This window comes from Alexandromys fortis, unplaced genomic scaffold (genome assembly GCF_014885135.2).
Source record: "Alexandromys fortis isolate MF-2015 unplaced genomic scaffold, M_Fortis_MF-2015_v1.1 scaffold_39, whole genome shotgun sequence".
NCBI classification, from domain to species: Eukaryota; Metazoa; Chordata; class Mammalia; order Rodentia; family Cricetidae; genus Alexandromys; species Alexandromys fortis.
In genome coordinates, this window is record NW_026067918.1 from 6,573,703 (window position 1) to 6,594,990 (window position 21,288).

At 48.5% G+C, this 21,288-nt stretch overlaps 1 protein-coding gene and 1 long non-coding RNA gene across 5 annotated transcripts in view; both read right to left on the bottom strand.

The window, feature by feature from the left end:
* The window catches only part of Cpsf4l (cleavage and polyadenylation specific factor 4 like), a 15,683-nt gene extending 11,046 nt beyond the window's left edge, over positions 1-4,637 (bottom strand). For both annotated transcript variants that reach the window (XR_007591364.1, XM_050140480.1), the window contains exons 1-2: positions 1,957-4,637; positions 1,317-1,367 (exon numbers count right to left, since the gene is read on the bottom strand). Coding sequence is in view for 1 of the 2 variants with exons in the window: in XM_050140480.1 (XP_049996437.1) it covers positions 1,317-1,367; positions 1,957-2,059 (154 nt within the window). In the remaining variant the exon portion in view is untranslated. The remainder of the gene's footprint in view (positions 1-1,316; positions 1,368-1,956) is intronic.
* Positions 4,638-10,518: 5,881 nt separating this feature from the next.
* On the bottom strand, positions 10,519-21,278 carry LOC126500394 (uncharacterized). 3 transcript variants are annotated; one of them, XR_007591333.1, is made up of 4 exons: positions 19,215-21,278; positions 13,347-13,914; positions 13,082-13,208; positions 10,519-11,996 (listed from the first exon to the last, which is right to left on the bottom strand). It is a non-coding gene; the product is annotated as an uncharacterized lncRNA (long non-coding RNA). The 3 variants fall into 3 exon arrangements; XR_007591332.1 differs by lacking the exon at positions 10,519-11,996 and having other exon boundaries at positions 12,033-13,208; positions 19,215-19,394; positions 20,109-21,278; XR_007591331.1 differs by lacking the exon at positions 10,519-11,996 and having other exon boundaries at positions 12,033-13,208.
* Between the last annotated feature and the right edge of the window lie 10 nt (positions 21,279-21,288).

A 21,288-nucleotide genomic window follows, 5' to 3' on the forward strand; every position in this document is an offset into this window, starting at 1 on the left:
AGAAGAAGAAGAAGAAGAAGGAGGAGGAGGAGGAGGAGGAGGAGGAGGAGGAGGAGGAGGAGGAGGAGAAAGAAGAAGAAGAAGAAAACTATAAAATAGGTGATTCTTACAATGGGCAGGCACTAGAAAAGTTAGGTCTGACCACCTCTCTGTCTTTTTTCAGGAGATACTGCCAGCAGAAGGGAGGGTTGTGGCTAAACAGGACCTGTGTCATGCCTGACCTGAGTGCCCTCTAGTGCCCCTTCCCCATGCACATCCCTAGTGCTATGACCTTCCTCAATAGCAACTTGCTATCTTTGCAAGAAAGAAGCCATCTATTTGAGCCCGATGACTCCTCGGAGACTCGGTCTGGAATGGACCTGGAAGGTTCCAGCTGCCCAGAGCCCTGAATGACCAGTGAGCCCCTTTCCCTTCCCATCCAACCGTCTGAAAGTGGACAAATAGGCTTGGGGTCCTCCTTGCCTGACCTCCTACCTCCTGGATTTTAGGAACAGAGGAATAAGGGTCCCCCAGGCATGCTCCTAAAGAACCTCTCCATCTGGATCTATAGGTAGGCTTCGGGGAGGAATGGGAAACCCAGCCGTTAGGGGTAAGGTATTTTGGCAACTGTATGTCTCTATTGGAGAAACCTCAAAGTGACACACAATTCAGAAGAGAAGGCCAGCGGCCTGGGAGTAGTAAGGCTACTTCTGGGGGAGGGATTTGAGAGGGAGATCCTTGAACAGCAGTAACCAGCACTCCAGAGGCTACCTAAGGGCAAAAGAAATAGCCTGGATGATCTCACCAGTTTCCATGTTGAGTCAAGGTGGGGAGGCCTGGTTGGGAAGAGGATGGGTTAGACTAAGGCAGACAGAAGCCTGAGAACACAGGTAAAAAGCCTGACACACCACTACCTCCATCAAGAAGAGAGTTTGGGGCTGGAGAGATAGCTGATAGAGTGTGGTTAAGAACACGGGCTGCTCTTCCAGAGGCCCTGAGTTTGGTTTCCAGCACCCACGGCAGGCAGCTCACAAACACCTGTAACTATTGTCCCAGACAGATCTAACGCCTCTGGTTTCCAAGAACACACGTGTTTATGTTTGTATAATCACACACAGGTATGCATAATTAAAGAAAAATTTTTAAGGAAGGGAATGGGGTAGCCCCGGTCCAAATGCCAGGGGGTGGGCCACCTCCAGGCCACTGCTCTCCTCAGGAGGCTGAATCCTGTCCTACCCCAGGTGCAAATCTCACACTCTCTTCTATGCCCCGGCTGAACACAGCAAGGCCCATGCAGCCGTTCCTGTTCCTGCCCAGCCTAGGCCAGCCTCACTCACCTTTCTCACAGAGCCCTTTAGCGAAGAAGTTGCATACAGCTGAGCTGGACTCTGGAGAAGAGAACAGAGGAGAAGGTAGCTTCCCCAGAGCTGAGCACCCCACCAAGGCACCTCAAGTTTCTCTTCAGCAAGTCCCACCTAAGCCTCCCACGGGCTTGGATCTGTGTGAGCCCCCCAAGTATTCTTCCTGGCTGCCACATTTGGGTTCTTGCTTTCCGGTGTTGTTTGCTTGGTTCTTTGTTTATGACACAAGGTCTGATTCTGCGGTCCAGGTTGGCCTGAACTCATAGCAATCCTCCTGTCTCAGCCTCATGCTGGCTGCAGTTTCTGCCATTCGAGGCAGCTGTCATTTGTCCCCTCTTGTGGCAACTATGAGTTAAAGGTACCCTCTTCCTAAGCCACCCCCCCCCCCCGGCTTTCTGGAGCCAGCTTCTAAATTCCACTTAAACTCAGGATATCTCTAAGACGGGAGGTGCAAGTGTTTGGGGGCAGCTAGGTCTCCCTGAAGGCCAGGGAGAAGTTCAGAAATCTGTCTATCCTGGACTGTGAACCACCCAGAAGCCCTATGGGACAGATGGAAGGAAGTCAGGGAAGACAGCTTCAAGGACCCGGGCAGGGGAACCAGGCCATTGCCACTCACTGTCCATGCCCTGGAAAGGCAGGAGCCCAATCCCCTTCTGCAATTCCACATCCTGCTCGAAGGCGAACGTGAGCCCTTCCAGCCCCGCGATGATCTCTTCCATCTTAAGTCTCTCACTGGGATCGCTCCAAGTTGCTAGAGCCCCTACAGGTGGCTCCTATATAATCCATCAACCCTTAAGGGGCCAGGCCCTAGCTGATGCCTGCCCCTAGCCTCTCCCCCAGGTCACCTCTTCATTCAGGATGCCAGTGGCTAGGTGACTGCATATGAGTCTTTAACCGGGTTGACAGCTGTCTCAGCCCTCCTACCCAAGCAGGTGCAAGCACCCCAGGGCCCGACACCCCCACACTGTTCCCACAATCCCCATCCTCAGGTGGGGAGGGATTGGCAGACTCACACCTGTTTATCTCTGTGTATCGCCAAACATAGCCAAACTGAGGCTCCCATTGTGCCTGTGGGGACACAGCCACAGGTGAGCAAGGGAGATGCTGGCGCTAACCTACCTGCCACAGAAGTGCCATCGACTGCCTGAGCCTCGGGTGGGGTGTGGCGAGGGACAGAGGAACGCTTTCTCCCTTAGGTCCCAGCCACTTTCCCTCTCACAAGGCCCTCAGAGCCTCTTTTCCAGACTGTATGACAAGCCCCAAGTGTGCTCTCTTCCTGGAAGAGCACTAAAGGAATGAAGGCCAGAAGAATCGGAAATAGTTGCATCAAGGGCCCTTTGTTTACCCTGCAGGCAATCACAACTATAAACTTGGAACCAACCCAAGGCTGGTTTGGGGGAGAGGGGGGGTGACCTCCCAGCTAGGAATCCGCTGGGCCACCCCAGAGCCTCCCCTTCCCAGCCACCCCCAAAGTGCTTTGAAAATGAAATCTCCGTGCAGACGTTGTTTTATTCTTATGATGCCAGCCCTGCCTTGCAGGGCTCAGGACATCTGAATTGGCTTTCTTAGGAACATTTTTAAAACTCTAATTAAACTAGGCTGTCCCCTCCCCTTGCTGGGTCCTGAACTGGCCTGGCCTTTCCTGGAACCACTGTTTATGGGACGCACTGGCCTTTGAGGACAACAGAACCAGAACCGGAGCGTTCTCCTCCCAGGACCCGGTAGGGAGAGGTAAGCAGTGCCCCGAGGCCTGTGGCTGAGCGGACAGGATCCAGCCTGCCAGTTTTGTTTCCTGAGGCTGCCGCACCTAGGTTTGTTGTTCTTTTGAACTCCAGATCTGAAAAGAAAACAGCTGGAGAGATAAACCCACAGTGGGAATGGCGCGGGAGCTGGGTGAGGCTGGAGTAAGAGCTGCCTGGGATCACCCACCCTGTCCTTGTCCACACTGGGCACTGAAGGCAGAATGGCTACCGTGCTGTCTAGGTCTAGGGTCTAGGGATCTCTGGGAAAGAAGCCCTTGCATCTCTTGACCCTACCCCTAGGTATTGATTAGGTCCCAAGACTGTCACCTTGGGCTCATTTGAGAGAAGGTAGAACAGAGCAGGAAATCAGGCGTGTGAGGCCACGAGCACAGTGCAGAGCAATGTCCTAAAGATGGTGGATCACGGCCCTCAACACTCTAGACAGTAAGTGCTGGATGGAGTGGGAGGGCAGGGAGAAGGGGGCGGAGAGCATGCTAGGAGAAAAGTCTAGACACAAAGGGTGATGGGGGTGGGTGGTGGGGGAATGTTCCAGAAGAGGAGCCAGAGCTAAGACCCGAGGCAAGAAACAAGCATTCAATGAAGGGGTTCAGTGGATGGCAGAATGGAAGGATGAAGGTAGTGGAGTCTTTTGCCACTTTGGTGGCTTGCTTTTGTTTTTTTGTTTTGTGAGACGAGGCCTCTATACATAGCCCTGATCAACCTGGAACCCAGGAGGTAGAACAGGCTACAAAGACCCTCTAGGCCTGCCCCTACTGGGTTGAAAAGCATGAACTACTATAGTCGTAGGATTTTATCACAAAGGTAGCCTAACCTCCCAATGACTCCCTGGAGAGGACGGATGCCCTGGAGGATGGGCTGAGAGGAAAGGCAGGAAGGAGGATGTGAAAGTAGTAGTTGAAGACCCAAGATGTGGCCTGAGGTACTTTCTGGAACTCTGGTGCCCCTAAGTGAACGAAACCTCAGACCCTCTTTTGAAATGCTTCCCCTGAGTGGAGCCCCACTTCTCCTCTCTTAGGTGAAGGGGCCATCCTAGTATCTGGTCTGAAGAGCACACTCCTGAATGTCAAAGCATGGGCTCCCTCTCCCCTGGCCTTCTCATGGTTAATGTAGTACAAGAAAGAGTCCTTCTGCAGTGGGCTGAACTGACCCCTACCTGGTCTACCGCCTTCTGTCGTGGGCTTGGCCTTATTTGGAAACAGAGACCGCAGGCATAAGTAAGTTTGCGGGTCTCGAGATAGGATCACCCTGGAATTTGGGTCTGTCCTCAACCCTATTAGTGGATACCCTTGTGCGAGGAGAGGAGTCAGGCATGGCACCCCCCTGTAATCCTGGTACTGAGATGCTGAAGCAGGAGCAAGAAGAGTTACACAGACAACAGAAGCGTCTCAGGCGACACAGAGTCTATCTTAGAATGCAGAGAAAGGAAAAATGATTGGAGACATCCAGATCCTGAGGAGATGTGGGAAAGAAGGCCACACGAAGAGAGAAGTGGAGACTGGAGCCGTACTGCTACTCCAGGAAGTTAAGAACTGCAGGCAGTCATCACTTGGAAGCTACGAGAGTCAAACGTGGTCTCCCGAGGATCCAGAGGGACCTGGTATCATCGCCGGACTTCGGACCTTTGACCTCAAGAGCATTAGAGAGCACACCTGTCAGGAGCTTTCAGTCCCCATCTTGTCACCTTCTGTAACAGCTGCCACAAATGTCACGCCACATCCCCTGGGGTGTTACGCACCTCACTCCTTTCACTGGTGAGCTAACAGCAGGCAGAAGAAAGGGCCAAGGGTGAGGCTCGGCAATGGAAAACTTGCCCACTGTGCGTGGCACCCCACGTTCAATCCCCTGCAAAACACAGAAAGAGGCTGGACAAATGAAACCGAAGCAGGACACAAAAACAGGAAAGAATCCAACGTGGGGGTTGGGTTCATGCATCAAAGCCCAGAAATTGGGAAGCTAAGGAAGGAGAATTGTCATGATTGTGTGGCTAATCTGGGATGGTGGTTTACATGGGAATGGTCCCCATTGGCTCATATGTTTACAATCTTGGTCTCTCCCAGTTGGTGAAACTATTTGGGAAGGATTAGGAGGTATGACCTTGTTGGAGGAGGTGTGCCATTCCCAGTTAGCTAGTATGCTTTCACTCTCTGTCTCTGTCTCTTGCAGATGAACTTTCTCATCAAGACCACCGGTTCACAAATAATGACACTGAGACTTATTAATTATGGAAGCATGACCTTAGCTTAGGCTTGTTCCTAACTAGTTCCAATAACAAATTATTTTAAGGTCTATGTTCTTTTGCATACATAGTTCAGTTACCTTTACTCTGAACTACCCAACCTGCTTCCTCCACGTCTGGTTGGCAGCTAGGCTTTTCTTCCTTTCTGAGTCCTCTTTGTCCCCAGAAGTCCTGCCTAATGTTATGCCCAAATCCATGGGGTCCCCACAAAAGCCAACAAAGGAGACCAAGTCCCATATGTAAAAGCAAAGAGCCTTTATTTTAATCAAGTTTGCACACTCGGTCTCTCCGCACGTCCAACGTATTGGAATAACCGGAGAGCCCTGAGCTCAATTAGAATTGGGTTTTCATAGTAGTAAAGGTGGGGGTGAGGGGTCTCTGAGGTTCAGGACCCCTGATTGGCTGACATTTGTCTAGGGGTATCCTGGTGAGGTAGATGGCCGGTGATTCTATCTACAGTGGTTGGAATGTCAGGCATTTCCTTTAAATGGTCTGCTCTTGGGTGGGGGTCGGGTAATCTCAGCTAGGTGTTTTCCTGCTACCAGGTATTGCTTTAGGGTAAACTACTGAGACTCAGGCCTCTTATTTAAATTTATTGGCGGCCAGAGTCCCAGGTGATAATGGTTGGAAGTAAAGAACTTCCTTTGGGTGACCTGCTCAGACTTAGATTATCATGGCTGGCCCCCACACCTAACCTCTTCCTGCCCTTTATTAAACTAATCAGTGACACATCTTCACAGAGTGTAAAGAAATATTCCTGTATAATTTCCTCCTTTTTGTCTAAATAAAAAGGAAAGGTTTTTAACTCTAATATAATAAAACTATAAATAATAAGAGTAATTATCAAGTAAGAATTACATTCACAATGTCCAATCCATTTGTATTTGGCAAATCCAGAGAAAATACTCTATTATCTGTCTTATCTTGGTGAATTTAAAGTTTTATACCCAAACCATTTCTGTCATAACTTGTATTACCATCCTAAACTATCTTTGGAGATCTCAAAACATTTTCTTAGATAAACAATTTAAGTTTTTATGTCTCTCAACCTTATACATTTTTAAAAAATATTTATTTATTTATTATGCACACAATATTCTGTCTGTGTGTGTGTCTGCAGGCCAGAAGAGGGCACCAGACCTCATTACAGATGATTGTGAGCCACCATGTGGTTGCTGGGAATTGAACTCAGGACCTTTGGAAGAGCAGGCAATGCTCTTCACTGCTGAGCCATCTTTCCAGCCCAACCTTATACATTTTATATCTTTTTTGTAAGTTTATTTTTTGAATTTGGTAACAAAGAAAACTAACTATTCTTATCTCATCTTCAACTCCATCAGAGACCCGAGGATACAATTACCTAAGTCAACAAGAAACACAGAGCAAGCAACTTACAAAGCTATAGAAATGATAGAAACAGCTGCCTGGACAGTCACCCAAGTTTCCTCTGCATTGTTGAGGCATCCATCTTTGTCCTACAGGCCTAGAATATCCAACAGATTTTTCTGTGAAGCAGGAATATTTGAATGATTGTCATACCATGTCTTGCAAAGTTCAGCAGTTTTGTGTGTGTGTGTGTGTGTGAGACCTATTTGTCCAGGTTGGACAACACACTGTCAACAGTTTAGGCAAGGACAGTTTCTCGCCCAAATGGCTAGCTTTTGTCACAAAGAAAGCACACCCCATATGGAGGTTCTTCGATGCCCATCATTCTTTTTTAAAGTAATTGGTACTGCCAGGAACAGATTGTCTTTCTATTATGAAAAGCTTTCTTTTACCAAAATATCAAAATGCTATATTCTCTAGGTCTTTGAAGTATTCAAAGACCATCTATTTATTTAAAATATATCTCTGTTTGACCTTGAAAATATACCTAACATGACTATCAGTTTGATTGTTATAGGTGACTCTTAACCTATATTTCTTTAGTATCCTAAACAGCCTTTGAGGCTTAAACTTTACATTACCTTTTTAAATGAGCTGCATAGGTACAATACCTTAAACAAGAATAGAAACATATATACAGTATAACAAAATGACCTTAAATTGGTATAATTATACAAAAATTCCTACCTATGTAAATTATATGAGACTAGTGGTTGCTTTTTTTTTTTTTTTTTTAAGGCAGGGTTTCTTTGTGTAGCCTTGGCTGTCCTGGAACTCACTCTGTAGACCAGGCTAGAGTGCTGGGATTAAAGGCATGTGTGATCACCACCTGGCATAGTAGTTGCTTTTTTAGCTTGAAAGTAGAATAATAATATACCTTTTTATTCTATAATTTCTGTATCCGGGCTGGAGAGATGGCTCAGCGGTTAAGAGCACTGACTGCTCTTCCAAAGGTTCTGAGTTCAATTCCCAGCAACCACATGGTGGCTCACAACCATCTGTAATGAGGTCTGGTGCCCTCTTCTGGCCTTCAGGCATACATGGAGACAGAATGTTGTATACATAATAAATAAATAAATAAATAAATAAATAAATAAATAAATAAATAAATAAATAAGTTTTTTAAAAAAATTCTGTATCCCCATTTTTCTTTTCAGAACAAGATCCCTGAGCTAAATTCTTTTGCTTAGTTTCCTCCCTGAACCTAACCAATAACAGTTTGTGACCAAGCCCCCTAAATGATGACAAACATTCATCAAACAACCAAAAACCACCTACCCTATCTCTTGGGAATGTGGGGGTTGTGTACCCTAGACTGCTTTCTGTTGTCTGCAAGGGAATTGTTAGAGAACCTGAAGAGATTGAGATAAAGATCAAGTTCTGGGAGAGTTAGCTAGCTTTCGTCCAGTCTCAGTGTGATGGGAGGGTGCAAGGCTTATCTGAAGTCCTGACTGGAGGAGTCTATGAGGCTGGACCATCATAGCTGACTGCTTTGAAGTTGTTCTGGTGCAGAACTCTGAGGAAACTGCAACAGAGGTGCACTGAGAGGTTGGATCGCCATTTTCATTGGTATCCTGTCCCCTTGTTCTGAAAACACACAAACTTTTAAAGTTGATATACATATCTGCATTAACACAAGTATGGATTGTGCATTTTCCATCTTTATGTGGCTTATCTTATCTTTTTTATATCATTTATTTCTCTCTTTAAAGACTTTATCTTATTGTTAATAAACTATTTTTTCTATGACTGTCTATATGCATTTTCTTTTTGTTTTTTAAGCCTACATGCATTTTTAAAACATACTATAACCTGTTTTTAGAGATTTTTCAGTCTAGCAAAGTCTTTACTGGGCACCTGCTGCAGCATTCTCTGACCATGCGACACAAATCTTAACTGCCATGTCGACTGCCTGCAGCTCGGCTTGGCACACAGCTCTGGCAGCTGACTCCAGTCAGTAGTCAGTCATGCCTCTGTTTGCCAACTACCAGCCCGCCTGAGAGACTGCAGAACTAAGAAGCCGCATCGAGCTCCTTGTCTAGAACTTTTCTTACCTTTCTCGGGCTCTCTGTTTGGATATTCGAGCCCCCACATCGAATGCCACATGCAGACAAACCTTTTCTTTTTTTTTTTTTAAATATTTATTTATTTATTATGTATACAATATTCTGTCTGTGTGTATCTCCAGGGCACCAGACCTCACTACAGATGGTTGTGGGCCACCATGTGGTTGCTGGGAATTGAACTCAGGACCTTTGGAAGGGCAGGCTATGCTCTTAACCACTGAGCCATCCCTCCAGCCCCCGCAGACAAACCTTTTCATCAGGACCGCCAGATCACAAATAAAGATGCAGAGACTTACTAATTATGATGGAAGCTTGGCCTTAGCTTAGGCTTGTTCCTAACTAGTCCTTATAACTTAAATTAACTCATATTTTAAGGTCTATGTTCTTTTGCGTGGTTTGGTTACCTTTACTCTGTAACTACCCATCCCTCTTCCTCTGTGCCTGGCTGGCAACTCCATCTTTCTCTTCCCAGAGTCCTCTCTGTCCCCAGAAGTGCCACCTAACCCCTTCCCACCTAGTTAATGGCCATTTAGCACTTTAGTAATCCAATCACAGTGACACATCTTCACACAGAGTCAAGAAATATTTCGCTACAGTCTCTCTCTCTCTCATGAATCAGATGCCAGCTCTCAGCTACTGCTCCACCGCCATGACAGCCGGCCTCCATGCTGGCAAGCTCCCTGCCATGATGATCACAACTGTAGCCATCTTGAACTGTGAGTCCCCAAACAAAATGCTGTATTTTGTAAGTTCCCTTGGTCATGGTGTCTATTCAAGGCAATGGAAAAGTAAGTAACTAAGATATCTAGGTTACATAGTGAGTTACAGGCCAGTTTTGGCTACAGTGTGAGACCCTGTCTCAAAAAAAAAAAAAAAAAAAACAGGCTGGGTGTTTAGGTCAGTTGGTAAATTGTTTGTCTAGCATGTGCCACACCCTGGGTTTAATCCTTAACATCACATGAACCGGGGTGTGGTGGCCCATGCCTGTAATCTTAGCCCTTGAGGGGTAAAAGTGGTAACATCAGAAGTTCAGAGTCATTCTTGGCTATACAGAGTGTCTGAGTCCCAGGCTAGGTTGGACTGAGACCCATACCATGAGGCTGCCATGGGGACTCAGACTGGCCACCTCCAGTTGTATTCGGTTACTGATGACAAATGTCCCTGGGACTAGGGGAAACTTTCTTGTCCCCTCGTTTAGACTACATCATGGCTCCCAGGGTGGATCAGCATCCCTCTGTACAGAGATAGAAAGCAACCCCTGTCTAGGGATGCTCTGGGGATGGGGACAGGTGCCCCACGCAGGAACGTCCCATCTGAGTCATTCCAGATCCAGCTTCTGTGCCCTGCAGCTTGCCCCGAACACTCGTGTTGTCCTTTGTTAATTAATTCACAGGTGCAGAGTGGGCACCAAAGCCGCTGCACATTGGCATTAATTTTTAATCGCTGTCATTACGAGGCTCCCATTCAACCCCAGCTACAAATTCCATGAATCATCACCACTACGCCGCCGCTCTGGCTTTTTTTTTTTTTTTTTTTTTTTTTTTTTTTTTATAAACATTGCTCTGTGTGATGTGGAGTTAGTGAAGATCTTTCCCATTCTGTAGGCTGTTGATTTGAGTTTTTGACTGTGTCCTTTGCTTTAGAGAAGGTTTTTAGTTTCAGGAGGTCCCATTAATTAATTTTTTTTTTTTTTTTTTTTTTTTTTTTTTTTTTTTTTTTTTTATAAACATGCCATTCTGAAAAGCATCTGCCCGGAGTGCCCAGAGCTTTAGAACTCTCTGGCTGCCGAGAATGGTGAGGTCAGCAACCCATCCTCCCCCCACCTCGCCAGCCTTGCCCGGGGGCCATCTCCCTTTTATCCTGTGTACCTGTCTTACCCCTACACTCTCACCCTGAGTTCCTAGAAAGACTCCCATGGCACGAGACAGCCAAATTTCTCTCCACATCCCAGATTCCCCATCAGTTATATGGATCTATAAGTGTTACCTACTTTGGATAAATACCAGGGTGGAGGAGGTGTTGTGGTTTGTTTGTTGAGACAGGCTCTCACTCCATGTCCCTGGCTGGCCTGAAATTTGCTCTGTAGACCGGGCTGCCCTCTACATCACAGAGATCCCCCTGCCTCTGCCTCCTGACTGCTGGGAATAAAGGCGTATGCCACCATACCTGGCTTAAACCGTGTTTCTGTTTTATTTTTTATTATACTTATTTACTTTGTATGTTGGAAGGTGTATGCCAAGGCGTCTTCTAGAGACCAGAGGACAACTTATGGGGCCAGTTCTCTCCTTTCACCACAATATGGGTTGCAGGGATCAAACTCATATTATCAGTCTTGGCTGCAAGCTCCACTTACCCATTGAGCCACCCCACTGCCCTACAAGTACCAGTTCCATGGGAGTTGTCTTTCCATGAGAGGACAGGGCCTATGTGCTATCTCGGTATGACACTGGGAATACATAGGGCCTGAGGCACAAGGATCCAGCTTCCCTGTCCCCAGTCTACAGTGCCATCTATTCTTTTGTCACAGTTCACTATTCTGTTCCTGCGGGCCTGGCAAGATGTGCTCTGGGTGGAGCTTGTTGCTTGTTCAGTGCCCCCCCACCCCCAGTTGCCAAACTCGGAGCTTTGATGAGCCCAGCAGTCCGAGAGTCATTGGTTTGGGGAGGTGTGGCTGCTGCTGCTCAGTGACCTTAGTGTGCCGTGCCCTCTCCATCTCTGTGTGTCCCAAAGATGCCATTTAGTGGGGACATCTGCTGACTGCATAAACAGCCACCTACATACACTGTAGGGCAAAGGGGCCCAACAGGCAGAGTTCCATGCCTTTGAGCCTGGCGGGTCTGCACCCTGCTTCCTAAAAACCGTGAGTTCAGGTCTGCTCCCAAGACCTCACTCCTTTGTGGTTCCCAGGCCTCAGTGAGGAAGAGGACCTTGTTTCTCAGGACAAGACAAGGCCCCTGAGGCCCAAGACTGTGACTGGGTTATTGCTTATACCTACCTACGAGAGGACCTAGGGACTGAAGAGTCAGTAAGTTAGGATCTTTGCGAGTCTCAGGAAACAAGCGCAGGTTGGTGTGGTCATCCCCTCGTTTCCCTTCTAGACTGTTTCGTCCAGGAGTCTTGGCTTGGTCTTCAGGTTACTCACCACTTGTCTATGGTTCTGGGCCCAGAGCCTCTCCAGGCTGAACAGTGGCTTCCCAGGGCCTGTCTTGAGAGCAAAGAAGAACCTTCACAGGCCCTACAGCTCGGGGAAGACTGCAGACCCCACTGTCAACCAAAAGGGGGCTGGCAGAGTGGCAGATGGGGCCAGCTGGGACTGCACCTGCTTTCTTCCCACGTCTCCATTGTCCTTTGCCTGTCTGGCCTCTGGCCCACCTAGTCTGTTGAGGAACTAGGTTAAGGTGTGTGACTTTTGTTTATGTTGCATTTGTTTAACTCTGTGAAGCTGTGATCCTTTGCCTGATGGGCACCTGATGGGCTAATAAAGAACCGAACAGCCAATAGCAAGGCAGGGGCAAGGATAAGTGGGGCCCCCAGGCAGAGGGAATATATAGAAGGAAAATCTGGAAGGAGAAAGAGAAGCAGCCAGAGAAGGAGAAGGACAGGGGTCAGCCACCCAGCTATGCAGCAACCCATGGAATAAGAGTAAGATTTACAGAAGTTATATAATGGGAAAATCCCAGAGGCAAGAGGTAGATGGGATAGTATAAGCTAAGGAAAGCTGGCAAGAAACAAGTCAAGCTAAGGTTGGATGTGTATAACTAAGAAGAAGCCTCCATGTGATTTATTTGGGAGCAAAAGAGCCAAAAGAGTAAATACTAAACATCATAGTATACTAGTCCCTGGGAGGGACCCTCTCATTCACTCACTCAGACTCGCAAGTACTTGTCACTAGTAGAATCACACAGTTTAATCCCAAGACTCAGGAGTCAGAGGCAGGCCACTACTGCCTTGCCAGAGTCCCTATTTGAACCTGGAAAAGAAAGACAATCTTCCTATGCTTTGGTTCGAGATCAGTCTTGGGCCAGCAGAAGAAGGTTCGAAGAGGAAGTCCAGTTATAGAATATGTCCTTAACACATGCTCTGTCCTGGGTTCCATATCCAGGGTCACTCTTCATTTTAGGGCTGGGGACGTAGATCAATAATACAGTACTTAACTTCAGAAGCCATTTCTGATAACCAGACTTTGGGAAGGACCTGAGACCTTTGCCCACACTCTAAAGACAGCCACCTTGTGATATCCTACTTACGTGTATTGAAAAAAATCCTTTGCCTGCAAAGCCCTGAACTCACTCTGGAAAGAAGTCTAAAACCGTGGCATCCTCAGTCCTGTGCTAGGAGCTCTCAGCATTGGAAAGGCAGTTCTGGAAAGGAGGGGTTCTTCCCGCATGCCTCAGGCACTGTCTCTTCTCAAACAAACCTGTAAAACGCCAAAGTAGACTGTAATTGTTAGCAAACTTCTAACCTGGGGGTCTGGGCCCCCCAGGGGTGCAGCATGACCACCCAGGACTATGGATGGTCATGCAGCAGGGATCCATGGAGATCGGCACCCACTGACCTAGAAGGAATGATTCTCCCAGGCCTGGCTGCATGCAGCGTCCTTCACTGTGAGTCCGACCGAGGTCACAGATTCGATCTCTCTTTGAGGTCTACTGTGTCCATAAGAAAAACTCCATTTTCATCCCCACCAACTGCCCTCTGGCCTGTTATTTCTAAATAATTATTGGGTCACAAGGCAGACAGACAGAGCACAGATGGAAACACCCTCCAGGCCCCACTATTGACAGGGAAGCCATTGTGCCCATTTTGTGCAGCAGCCCAGAAGGCGTGGGTGGCAGTAGCAGGTGACAGAGGGTGGACCCTCCTCTCTGCCTGAATAAACCGCCCTGACCTGGGGCCAGGATATGAGAGGGAGACTTAGAACAACAAAGGGGCACAGGCGCATCCTCCATGACCTCCTGTCCGCTAGGACTTTGCCTTCCTCTGGAGTTCATCAAACCCACAGCTGTCCTGGCTCTGGCTCCTAGACGAGGTGGTGGATTCCATCTCTTGGTTAATTTCCTGGTCCTGATGCATTTTCTCCAAAGGAGTAGACAGCTGGTGGATACCTCTGTCGGCTTGGGCTGCTGTAACAACACGGACTGTTTTTAGAAGCGTACACCCTGGAGATAGGGCTGTGGTTCAGCTGGTGGAGTGCTCCCCTGCAGGCAGGAAGCCCTGGGTTCCATCCCTCACACATCATTAACTGGACGCAGTAGTGTACCGGTGCATGCCTGCGATCTTAGCACTCTGGAGGTGGAGGAAGAGAGCAGAAGGCTGGCTACATAGCAAGGTCAGGGCCTCAGAAATAAGACTCTGTCTCCAAAAGTCAAGGGTGAGAGCTGGCTCAGCGGGGGAAGTGCTTGTCATGCAAGCTTGAGAACCTGAGTTTGGAGCCCTAGAACCTGTGTAAAAACCACTGGGGAGCTGGGCAGTGGTGGCGCACACTTTTAATCCCAGCCCTCGGGAGGCAGAGGCAGGCAGATCTCTGTGAGTTTGAGACCAGCCTGGTCTACAAGAGCTAGTTCCAGGGCAGGCTCCAAAGCTACAGAGAAACCCTGTCTTGAAAAATCTAAAAACAAAAACAAACAAACAAACAAAACACTGGGGAGGTAGAAACAAAACAGGTTCCTGGAGCTCACTGGCAAAACCAGAGTACCAGATTCAGTAAGAGAGTCTGTCAAATAATAATAATAATAATAATAATAATAATAATAATAATAATAATAATAATAATAATATAAAAAAATAAAAAGGGAGAGTGCTGGAAATGGCTCAGCAGTTTAGGACATTTGTTGTCCTTGCAGAGGACCCAGATTTGGTTCCCAGCATCCATATGGCAGCTATCCCCCATCTATGACTCCAGTTTCTGGGGATCTGACACCCTCTTTTGCCCTCTATGGGCACTGCATGCAGGTGGTGTACAGACATACACGGAGTAAAACACCTATACACACAAGAGAAATCTTTCCATTTGTTTTTCCAGGCAGTCAGAACTGTCCCGGAACTAGCTCTTGTAGACCGTGCTGGCCTCGAACTCACAGAGATCCATCTGCATCTGCCTTCTGACGGCTGGGATTAAAGGCATGCGCTACCACTGCCCGGCTACAAATAAATAATAATAGTTATAATAATGATCATGATAATAAGGTAGGGCCAACAAGATGACTCAGAGGGTGAAAGTGCTTAGTCTGCAAGCCTGGTGACCTGAGTTCAATCCCTGGGACCCACATAAAGCTGGAAGGAGAGGGATAACTCCTCCATAGGGCTGTCTTCTGACTCCCACACGTGCCACGACATGAGTACCAAAGTCGTGTATCATGTGCATACACACAATGAATAAGGTGAAGGGTGAGACTGAGGAAGTCGCCCCTGGCACTCACAGTTCTTTCATGAAAGGCAGTGCTAAGGATTTAACCCAAGGCTGCGTGCATCCTAGATAAACCCTGAACCACTGAACTGCACCTCAGCAGCACTGGGGACTGAGTTTTATTGAGATAGGGCCTTCATTCCCTATGTGGCCCAAGCTAGCTACTGGCTACAATAACCCTTCTTCATCCTCAAGAGTGCTGGGATTAAAGGCATGTACCCTGATGCCGGCCAGCCTCTGGTGGTGGTTGTTGGTTGATTGTGTGTGTTTTTTTTTTTAGACAGAATCTAGCTATGTAGGCAGACTGAGCTAGAACCAATGATACCTTCTGCATAGAGCCTCTGGGGTTACAGTCATAAACCACAAGGCCCAGCAGACTCTTCTTACAATTCTGGCAAATCCAAGATGTGACAGATATCTGGGGAAGGCTCTCTACTTGGGTGGTAAGGTCCTGTTATCACAGCCTGCAGAGGAGGAGGAGATTGAGCTGTGGTCTCTTTCTGGTCCCCACCTTCATGACCCCATCTCAACCTAGTCATTTCCCAGAGGCCCCACCTCTTAAGATCATTCCTGTTGACAGAGCTCTTAGGGTGGTTGTAGGGGATCAACTTCTTCTGTAGCTTGTGTATTTATTTCTCTCTGTGTTTTGTTGTTGCTTTGTTTTTTTAAAAATTCATTTATTTTATGCATGAGTGTTCTATCTGCATATACACCTTTTATGCCAGAAAAGATCATCAGATCCCACTATATATGTTTGTGAGCTATCATGTGGTTGCAAGGAATTGAACTCAGGACCTCTGGAAGAGCAGCAGCCAGTGCTCTTAACTGCCACTGAGCCATCTCTCCAGACCCATTGCTTTGATTTTTTTTTTTTTTTTTTTTTTTTGTTTTTGAGGGGAGTGTTGTTTGTTTGGGACAGGGTTTCTCTACATAGCCCTGGCTATCCTGGAATTCACTATGTAAATGAGACTGATCTTAGACTCAGAGATCCATCTGCCTCTGGAGTACTGGAATTAAAGGCATGCACCACCATGCTGGGTTTGTGTCTGTGTGTCTGTATGTTTTGAGACAGGGTTTCTCCGAGTAGCCCTGGTTATCCTCCTGGAACTCACTTTGTAGACAGGCTGGCTTTGAACTCAGAGATCCACCTCCCACTGCCTCCAAAGTGTTGGGATTAAAGGTGTGAGCCACCACCGCTCGGCACATGTTCATTTCTTAAAGAGCCATGTGTTAAATAAAGGCTTTGTCCCTAGGACAGTAGTATAGAAGGTGGTGGAAACCTTAAAAGCCAGGGTCCACGGGGAGGTCTTTAGGTCACTGGGGGTGTGACATGGAAAGGACAATGCTCCCCTCCTCCCACCCCTGCCTCTCCTCCCAGAAGTCTATCTCTGTCTGTCTGTACCACGATGATGCTCTATCTACACCCAGTCCTGGGAACGGAACCAACAGACCGAACGGGGACCTCCAAACCTGCACGAAACAAACCTTTTCGAAGGCGATTCTCCTAGGCATTTGTTATGGTGACAGGAAGCTGACAACAAACTCCCCCAGCTGCTGGCCTGTTCAGCCTTCCCCTCCTACACAGTTGCCCGAATCCATGCTCGGGCCAACTGTGTGCCCTTGGCTAAGTAAAAACTTGTCCTGGTCTTCACGTGGCAAGTTCTGTCCTCTGGGGCTCAGCTGAATGGCTCTTCCTAAGGGGCCAGGATACCCATCAGTTTATGCCTATTCCTATATTTTTGAGACAGGGTGTAGCACAAATTCTAATTGGTCTTAATAAATAAAACCCGGAGTCAGATATTAGGGGGTAAGAGCTGAAGGGTCAGCGAAGCCGTGCAGCCAACCGCTAAAGAGACCGTTTACCTCTATCAAAGGGGTGATCCTATACTCAGACTGTCTTCTCAGACTTGGTCCTCAGACAGCAACTGCCTCCACTAAACCTTAGACTGTACTGGGCCTCTTGTCTCCTCCTGCCTTATATTCCTCTCTTTGCCCAGCCATCTCACTCCTGTCTCTACCTCCCTAGTGCTGGGATTAAAGGCATGGGATCCCAAATGTCAGCAGGATCACCTCTGTGTAGCTGTTTCTCTTTGGACAGATTTGATCTTGCATAGTCCAGGATGTCCTTGAACTAACAGATCCTTCTGCTTCTCTCTCTCCAGAGTCCTGGGATTAAAGGTGTGAGCTACCACTCCCTGACCTCTAGTGGCTTAGCTCTGCACTCTGATCTTCAGGCAAGCTTTATTTGTTAAAGCATAAACAAAATATCACTACAACAGGGTCTCACTCTGTAGCTCTGTCTGGCCCGGAACTCACCATGCAGGCCAGACTGGTACTTACCATATAGACCAGGCTGGCATTAAGCTCACTGAGATCGGCCTGCCTCTGCCTCCCAAGTGATAGGATTAAAGCTGTGGGCCACCAATCGCAGACTATTTTTTTTAATTTTTAGATTTAGTTACATGTATGAATGTCTTGCCTGCGTGTATGTATACTCTGTGCATCCCTTGTGCCACAGAGGTGACACAGAACAGGGCATTGGCTCCCTGGGATCAGACGGCTGTGAGCTACCATGTGAAGGCTGGGAATTGGACTCAGGTCCTCTGCAAGAAAAGGGCTCTTAAAAAAACCAACCAACAAACAAACCCCAAATCAAACCAAAACAAAAATTCCTTTGAGACTTCAGTGTCAAGAAACAAACACTAACCCGATCTCCATCCATCTCAATCCTGTAAACGAACAAACAGGAGAATATTTCCCTACCTTGAGAGCTCAGAGCCCGGGGCAGGCCCACCGGGCACTTAGTTCATGGTACTGTTTGTTCTAGTATTGTTTTCTCTCTGGTCTATTTTTACCCTATTGTATTTTGTGTAACTTCATAAGCTGCTTCCAAACCTTTCTGGATCAGAGTGGGACATAAAAGAAAACACAATTCAGGAGAGCTCCCGTGGGCTTGGCAGGTTGCTTTTTGTTTATTTATTGCCTAGTGTAACCTTAGGATTGGATTCCTGGAGTGGAGGATCACAACTAACCTTGACTCCCCTCCCCTTCCCCCCCCCCAGCTCCCAAAAGTCTCTCTCCAGGGGGAACAGCAGCTAAGTGGGGCTGGGCAACAGGTTGCAGAGGCCAAACCGCCAACGTCCATCTGTCAGCGAGCTTGACTTCCTCCCTCATTCCTCATAGACTCCCATCTGGCTGTTGGCAGGAAGCCTCAGGGGCTTAGTGGGGCTTGTGAAGGGAGAAGGATGAGTGAACAGATGAATGTTCTTTTTATTCCTAACTTCTTCCTGCATCCTCCATCAGGGCCTCGGCCAGGGATGGATGTGCGCAGGTTAGGGCTATAGTCCAGGGTACAGGAATGACAACCTGTGGATAGGATGGGTGGAGGTGGGGTCTCTGAAAAGCTATTACAGGATGTTTCCAGGGCTGGGAGGACAATAGCACCTGCACACCCGTGAAGGCCATCCCCCTGCATCTCTCCCTGAGTTCCTAAAGCCCTCCCAGTTGGGATACACAGGACCCAACCCTCAGTATTCTTTCTCCTCCCAAGCTGGATGAACCAGGGCCAGCTTGGCAAGTTTCTCTCTGCTCTGTGGTTCTCCTCAGTCCCATCCTCCAGTCTCTGTCTTCCAATCTGTAATGTGGGAACAACTGGGGAGCCAGATTTGAGGCTTGAATGATACTAAGAGTCCCCGGGATGTCGAGATCCTGACATCTTCCATCCCCCTCCCCGTGGCGACGTGTTGAGTCTTGGTGGAGAGAAGAGGGTATGTGGCATGACGGGATCAAAGATGAGCACACAGGACCAAACTGGCCGTATCTGAGGCTGTGGGCTCCAGAGGTAAAGGTCCAGCCTGGCTGAGGTGGGAAAGACAAGGTGGACCTTTGCACTGCCTGCTAGGCACAGCCAGCAGCCTCTCAGCGAGTGAACAGTTGTCACTGAAAAGTCAGGAGTTTAAACCCACTGGGGTTGCCAGCCAGGCCTCGGCCAGGTGCTGCCCACTGGGTAGTTTTTACCTGGTCATTCTGGGTCCCAGTGTGTAGATCATTTTCCGGAAAGGCCGAGCTGTTGCGAGCAACGACTCCAGAAGCCATTCCTGATGTGTCCCAACTTCACAATTCCCTAGCTGCATGGAGTCCCTTAGGTCCTTTATCTTCAGCTGCTTCATTGGCCGTGTGCTGGCCATCGAGGTGGCTCTGTGGGGAAGGGTGTTTACTTCTAAGTGGACCTGAGTTCGACGCCTGCAACCCACGTGGTGGAAGGAGAGAACCGGGTCCTCTAAGTGGTCTTCAGACCTCTCCAGGCACAACACTCCTCCCACTTCAGCCCTCAATAAATGTCATTAAAAATGTTTAAGTAGATGTGCTATAAATACTCCCACTTCATAAAGGCTGCGTGACACTTGGGAGACTGAACACTGAGGATGGTTCTGATGTGTGGCAGTCACACCACAGGCATCCCTTTATCACATTAGTGGAACAGGACAGGATGGTATGGGTCCAAGATGGAAACAGAGCGCCTAGGGGGTAGCATGGAGGGAGCATGCGTGGAGGAGAGCTGGGTCCGGGCAGAGCAGGCAGTAGGCCCCACGCTGGCTTGTTATTGGGCCAGAAGCCTTGGGGGTCTCCTCAGGTTTTGAGAGCTGAATTAAAATGACGGTTTCAAGTCATCCGAGGTACAAGGTCTCCTAGAATATCTGAGACCTGGACCAGGCCTGGTGACTCACGCCTGAAATCATAGCATTCTAGAGGCTGAGACAAGAGGATAGTTATCAGAATTCAGGGTCAGTTTGAGAAAGGGGTGGGGTATGGTCTGCGGTGTGGAACCCCTAGGTTTCTTTGGTACAGTTCAGAGACCAAAAACAGCCACGTGAGTTAGAAGGTGGGGGGCAGTCAGCGAGGCTCTCCTACCTGCATCTCCTGGGTCTGTGGAGCCCGTCACTGTTCAAGTCCCCGGAAGGCCTGGTGGGAAGGCTCCTACCGTGCCACGTCTGCTGACTTCTAGGTCAGTCTGGGGTGGGCAGAGGGACTGGGAGGGAAGGGTATCTCTTGCTCCATTACCCCAATAGTTCCTTCTTACCCAAATCACTGAAGACAGGCTTTAGGCCAGAGTAGCCCTAATACTCTCAGAGGGTTCCCACGTGCCCCACCCTGCTCTTAACTCCTCATTAAACATGTCTCTCAGTAGTCTTAATGAGCCTGTCTGGGGACAGTGAGATACGGGTGACACTCTAATTATGCCTTTAATTGTTTCCCAGGGAGAGGATGCACAGGAAGCCCAGATTTCTGTCGACTCTGGAGAACTCCGCCAGAACTCAGCTGAAGAATTCCTTTCATTTCCTTAAATTTCCAGAGAGCCAAGCAGGGGCCCTGTCCAAGCTTCTTAGAGCCAGCGGGGCTGTTAGAGTGTGGGTGTGGGAGAGGCAGGGTCGAGATGGGAGCCATGGCTGTAGGTGGAGGGGTCACCTGGTTCCCACACCCAGGGCAGGCGCTGGCAAAGGATGCCATCTGGAAGTCTGCTCTCCAAGACAAATGGTGGAACGGGAAGGAGGCCATTTATCTCTGCTCCCTAAGTCCCGGGGCTTGCAGTACCCTGCATGATTCCTGGGGCCTGAGGACAGAGCGGTCCCATTCCAGGAACACAGGAATAAACCCTGCACCACAGGCTCCGCCCCACCCTGCAAGAGCAGTAGCACTCCCATTTTACAGAAAGGGCCAAGGAACAGAGAGGCCCAGTAACTGAGGGGCCCCCCAACTGGTAGGTAGCCTTGGAGAAGACAGAGCCTGCAGGGGCCTGCTCAAGCTGAGAGGCACAGGAGGCTTTGTCCCTCCCAGAGTCCTGAAGGTAGGGTGGCCGCAAACAGGGAAAGAAGCTACTTGGAAACTCACTGAGGCCAGAAGCCCCTGGTTGACTGTACTGGTTCAATGGTCAACCTGAGGAGATCCAGAATCGCCTGGAAGAACCTCTGGGCGTGTGCATGTACGTGTGCGTGTGTGTGAGACTGAGTTACTGGAGGTAGGAAGAGCCACCCACTATGGGTGGCACCATTCCCTGGATTGCCCTCCTAGGCTGTATGAAAAGTCGAGCCCC